At 42.3% G+C, this 5,779-nt stretch overlaps 1 protein-coding gene across 1 annotated transcript in view; it reads right to left on the bottom strand.

The window, feature by feature from the left end:
- Positions 1-573: 573 nt before the first annotated feature.
- The window catches only part of sh3yl1 (SH3 and SYLF domain containing 1), an 8,488-nt gene continuing 3,282 nt past the window's right edge, over positions 574-5,779 (bottom strand). The window contains exons 6-10 of the mRNA XM_031878569.1: positions 4,880-5,008; positions 4,644-4,788; positions 4,210-4,423; positions 2,363-2,395; positions 574-2,000 (exon numbers count right to left, since the gene is read on the bottom strand). Of these exons, the coding sequence (XP_031734429.1) occupies positions 1,792-2,000; positions 2,363-2,395; positions 4,210-4,423; positions 4,644-4,788; positions 4,880-5,008 (730 nt within the window). The 3' untranslated portion in view covers positions 574-1,791. The remainder of the gene's footprint in view (positions 2,001-2,362; positions 2,396-4,209; positions 4,424-4,643; positions 4,789-4,879; positions 5,009-5,779) is intronic.

The following is a 5,779-nucleotide window of genomic DNA, read 5'->3' as shown; positions in this document are numbered from 1 at the left end:
CGCACACGTATACACGCGCACCCGTATACGCGTATACACGCGCACACGCGTATACACGCGCGCACACGTGTATACACGCGCGCACGCGTGTATACACGCGCGCACGCGTATACACGCGCACACACGTGTATACACGCGCGCACACGTATACACGCGCACACACGTATACACGCGCGCACACGTATACACGCGCACACACGTGTATACACGCGCACACACGTGTATACACGCGCACACACGTGTATACACGCGCGCACACGTATACACGCGCACACACGTATACACGCGCACACACGTGTATACACGCGCACACACGTGTATACACGCGCGCACACGTGTATACACGCGCGCACACGTGTATACACGCGCGCACACGTGTATACACGCACACACACGTGTATACACGCACACACACACACACAGTATAACAGTATAAATACTGTGAAGCATCTCATCGTTTAGATACTTTAAGGACATTTTACTGATACACGTTTCACAGTTTTGTATTAATGCACGAGATGTTTGGCATCAACACAGCAGGAACATATTTAACATAAAACACTGATCTGGTTTAAGTGTAAGTTTACATTTATTCTTCTGTAGTTTTTAGATATTATTCAGAATCTTTAAGATGTATTTGACAAAAAGAGCAGAAATAGAAGCAAAGTCTCAATAATTACATTTATTCTTTAATCATTTAAAAATGTCAAACATGTATAATCACCACAGACTTCACCTTCTTCATCATCATCATCATCATATGTACTGTATGTTGTATATATGAACTGTAACAGATCCCACAAATGAAGCTTTCAAATACTGTTTGAAAAGAAATAAAATCTTTACCTGAAAGTTAAATGTAAATAGTAAAAAGTTTGAAAAGTGCTTTTATTCTAAAATATCTTAAATCTCTGTGTATTATTTCCCCTGTTTTAGTTTGAAGGGACAGGACAGGACGTCAGTGTTTGATATTAAATAAACAAACAAAGAGTGAAGGGGTCAGCTGGTGCTGAAATTGACAACGCTGCAAAGTCCCCTGAACGCACCGATGAAGAGTGTGAAGAGCAGAGAAGAAGATGATGTCATCAGTTTGTTTTATTAATGTGCAGAAAACATTTTGTGGATTTTTTTAAAGTGTTGAAACAGACGAATTCTGTTTTTTATTACTTTCCTATTAAAAAAGTGTAAATCCTAATTTAAATGTTATAGTTATAATATATTACGTTTACTTCTTACAACAGTAGAAAGTCCCGTCATTGTTAAATAATGTCCACAACTAAATGTGTCATCACTCCCTAAATATCCAACAATAAACAAATGAGCACTTTATGATACAGATGTTAGTTTCCTGGAGAGAACAATGTAGTTTGGTACGACATAAACATTTTGACTGAATGAAGTACAGATGAACAACATCTATTCTAGTTTGGTTTAAATGGAGCAGATATTTAAGAACATCTGAAGCTACTTTATTACAGTAGATTACAGTCAGTACATTGCTGACTAATCTGCTGATTATTATTTATTGATTAATTAAGGTTTTGTCATCATATGATGTCAAATTTGGAAAAGTTGTGAATTCTTACATTTCCATAAATTGGAAACTTTACATTTTTAGTGTTTTTGCTTTAAAAAGTGACGACCGATCGTTTTTACCGATTCATTGCCTTCATTCGACTCTTCGCTAACGTCTCCAACGTGTCACCCAAACCCTAGGACGTTCGTCCTTGCCGCTTGCCGTAGAAGCCGCCGTTCCGCTGCACTTCCTCCGTCGGACCACGAGGGGGGCCGTCAGTACGTCACGAAGTTGGCGGGGAAGATCCCGACGCGTCCGTCGGCCAGTCGGCCCTCCCACCAGTCGTACTCCGAGTCGGTCTTGGTGACGACGGTGATGCGGTCGCCGGGGGCAAAGCTCAGGTCACCGGGCTGCTGCCCGCTGAACGGGTGCGACGCCGTGACGACAAGCTGCCCGCTGGCCCCGCCCACTGACGATCCTCCACCTGGGGGGGAAATAATAAAACATATATACTTCTATCTAATTAATGACACTTTATTTAAGAGGAATAGTTTCATACTTAAGAACTAACTTGTTGACTCTGTGGTAGGAGTCTCCGTGTGTCTATTCATTCATTCATTCATTCATTCATCAGGGATTCATTATTCAAGTTACAGTGAAGAGCAGCACTGTAACATTAGGTCATGTTTCTACTTAGGTCATGTTTCTTTATACATTTGTACGCTTGTGAAAGTAATGAGGTCACTGTTCGATAGTTTTATTAAAATATATAAATATATATACATATACGTATATGTATATATACACGTATATGTCTATCTGATATCATGTGATGCGACGTCGTACCGGCATTTGGAGAGCTTCTGGAGGCGAATTGATCTGAAATAGAAAAAGTAAAAAAGTGCGTTAAAGATATTTTACATCAGTGTAAATTAAATATGTCTGAATTCTGGGCATTTGATTAATGAAACAAACAAACATCAGATTATTAATTTATTTAATTGCAGCTCAAACAGATTAACATCAAATTAACTGTAATTCTAATAATTAATATGAACTTTGTGTACTTTTATTAATATTGTTTTATTTAACAGCAGTTTGAAGCTGTGACCACTAGAGGGAGCTGCAGACACACACACACACACACACACAGTCACACACACAGTCAGTCACACACACAGTCAGTCACACACACACACAGTCACACACACAGTCAGTCAGACACACACACACACACAGTCAGTCACACACACAGTCAGTCAGACACACAGTCAGTCACACACACACACACAGTCAGTCACACACACAGTCAGTCACACACACAGTCAGTCACACACACAGTCAGTCACACACACAGTCAGTCACACAGTCAGTCACACACACACACAGTCAGTCAGACACACACACACAGTCAGTCAGACACACACACACACACAGTCAGTCAGACACACACACAGTCAGTCAGACACACACACAGTCAGTCACACACACAGCATTATTGATGAGTCGTGTTTATATTAACTGATTTATCAAGGTAGCAAGTTAATAAAAGACTGAATGAAAACACTAATCGATCATCTGTCAAAGGAGGCGAAAGAGGAAAGGAGGAGGTAGTGAAGGAAAGAAGGAGAAGGTGGAGGAAAGAAGGACATAGTGACAGGAAGAAGATGTTTAATGTCAAACTGCAGTTTTAATGTATTTATTTCCACAAATTGCTGAACATTTCCCAGAGAACTAATAAATAGTGTCATAAACATGATTAAAACAAGTATTTTTGATACTCTGAATATATAATTTAAGAACAATGTGGCCCCGGACCCCCCACCCAGAGGGTCCGAGGGCCCCCCCCCCTCCGTCTCCCTGGATGCTGGAGGAACCCGGTGATAAAGAGAATAAACGCAGCTCTACAGTGACATGACTGAAGGTTCTGTATCACAGGTCTAAGGAAAGGCATTCCAGACCTTCATCAGCTGTTGGTGCCCTTCTGTCCTCTTCCTCTAATTAAAGCTCTGATCACATACAGACACGCCCTCGTTCTCTATTCTTCCTCTTCACATCCATTTATCTCAGACGTGACGTGATAAATGCTTTTAAGTGTTTAACTGATCATCTGTGTAAGGGTGTAGGCAAAGGAGGAAAGGAGTGAGGAAAGGAGGTGCAAGAGGGAACAGAGGGGGTCAAGAAAGAAACAAGAAAATAATGAAGGATAGATATATGGAAGTAAAAAAGGAGAGGAGGAGGTAGTAATGGAAACTAGGAAAGAAATAAGAATGCAAGGAAGGGAAAAAATGTGAAGAGGGAAAGGAGATAGAAGTGAAGGGATTTAGGAAAGGAAATGTATATGAAGTGTAGGAAAGGAGGGCAAGGAGATAGAAAAGAAAGTGAAGTAAAAGAGTGGGATAACAAGTAAAGTTGGTAAGGAAGAAAAGGAGGCATAAGGAAAGATGAAGGAAAGAAGGAAGTAAAGGAGGGAGGAAATTGGGTAGTGATGGAAAGCTAGGAAGGAGGTACTGTATATAAGGAAAAGGGAAAGGAGGAGATAGTGGAGAAGACTAGGGGGTAGGAAGGGAAAGGAGGTGGTAACGAAGGAAAGAAGATGGTAGTAAAGGAAAAGAGGTGGCGGAAAGGTTAGAAGGAGGCATAAAAGGACACGAGGAGGTGAACATTTTCAGAGTGAAAAAAGTTTAACTCACCTGAAGTCTCAGATTTATAGACGGAGATGCTCGGGTAGAGGATGTTTTTACCCGTGTTGGTTGGCGGTTGCTGGTAGCCGGATGGCGGTTGCTGGTAGCCGGATGGCGGTTGCTGGTAGCCGGATGGCGGTTGCTGGTAGCCGGATGGCGGTTGCTGGTAGCCGGATGGCGGTCTCTGCGACGGAGCTGGAGGTCTGGATGGTGTAAAAGACGACTAGAGAGAGAGAGAGAGAGAGAGAGAGAGAGAAAGATATACATTTTCTTCATAACTGCTGATAAATTGTACTTTGAATTCTCTATAATTGTCCCAATAAAATGTATATTTCCACAAACGACAGAGCCTGAATTTGTTGCAACCACCTCAGCCCATTCCGTCCCTCATGTGTGAAGTCATAGATAATCTTTTGGTTGAAGCCGCAGACGATGATATTTACCTTTGGATGCATATTCTTGTTGGTCCAGTCGGTGGTGTAGGCCTCGGTGTAGGCCTCCAGGATGTGGTAGAGGTCGTAGCATTCCGACGGTGGCTCCACATCGCCGTTTAAAATGGCCGACGCACGGATGTCTCTCAAGTAGAACCTATAAGGACACATATGCACTCACATATTCAATAACTATATTCATGTGAACAACGCTTCAAATGAAGGTGGCAGTTGGTTGCCGTTCATACTTGCGGTTGGTTTCTTTGCGTTCGATGAGGCCGGATCCCTCCAGAGAAATACCAGCAAACAACCCTCTGGATCTACAGTAGGTAAAGACCGCAGTCGGGCTGCGAATAGCCACGTCAGCCTCCACGTTCCTGAACAATAGAAAGATAAAGGATGCCGTTACCCCTCTGCTAGTGGAACAACCAAAGATGAGCACTTCTAAATACCATCCACAGTATAACCTTTTTCTTTACAGTCCAACAGTGCTGTACATTTCTTGTTCACAAACCTTTGATGTTCTGAGGTGTTCCACTCGGCAGGATCCAGGGTCCTCTGTTTTTTGGTTTGTTTGTTTGTCAGCGCGATAACAGAAAACCTACTGGCCTGATTTGGAGGAAGGGTGTCGCATGAGCCGCGGGAAGAACCCAATTAAAAAAAGGAGTGGATCCGAATCACGGGGATACACTGCATTCTAGTCAAAGACCAATAGAACCTCCTCCCAGACCTAGTGAACCTGGGGTATTTCATATTTTTGTCCATGGTCTCAACTGGGTTGGTTTTTTTTGCTGGCATGTGACATATTTGCATTATATTTAGTCATATTTTCGTATCTTCTGAGTAGCTTTATTTGGCCTCGCGTAGCTTTGCTGTTCTATGCTTTTCAAAGAAGCTTCCTTTACATTGTATTAGGTGTTTCTGGGGAGATGAAACAAGGTACTGTGTCAACTCATGAACTCGTAAAAGTTCTTTTTGGAGGAAATCACAGTTTCTTAGCTCATTTTATTTTATGTCTTCAGCACACTTAGTTCACAGGTATTCAGATGTTTACCTGAGACTGAAATACCTGCTGCTGCTGGCCACACACACACACGCGCGCACACACACACACACACACACACACACACACACACACACACACACAC

This window comes from Anarrhichthys ocellatus, unplaced genomic scaffold (genome assembly GCF_004355925.1).
Source record: "Anarrhichthys ocellatus isolate YVR2014 unplaced genomic scaffold, GSC_Weel_1.0 scaffold187, whole genome shotgun sequence".
Taxonomy (NCBI): Eukaryota; Metazoa; Chordata; class Actinopteri; order Perciformes; family Anarhichadidae; genus Anarrhichthys; species Anarrhichthys ocellatus.
Note: the sequence above shows the minus strand (reverse complement) of the source record. Positions and strands in the feature narration are given on the sequence as shown.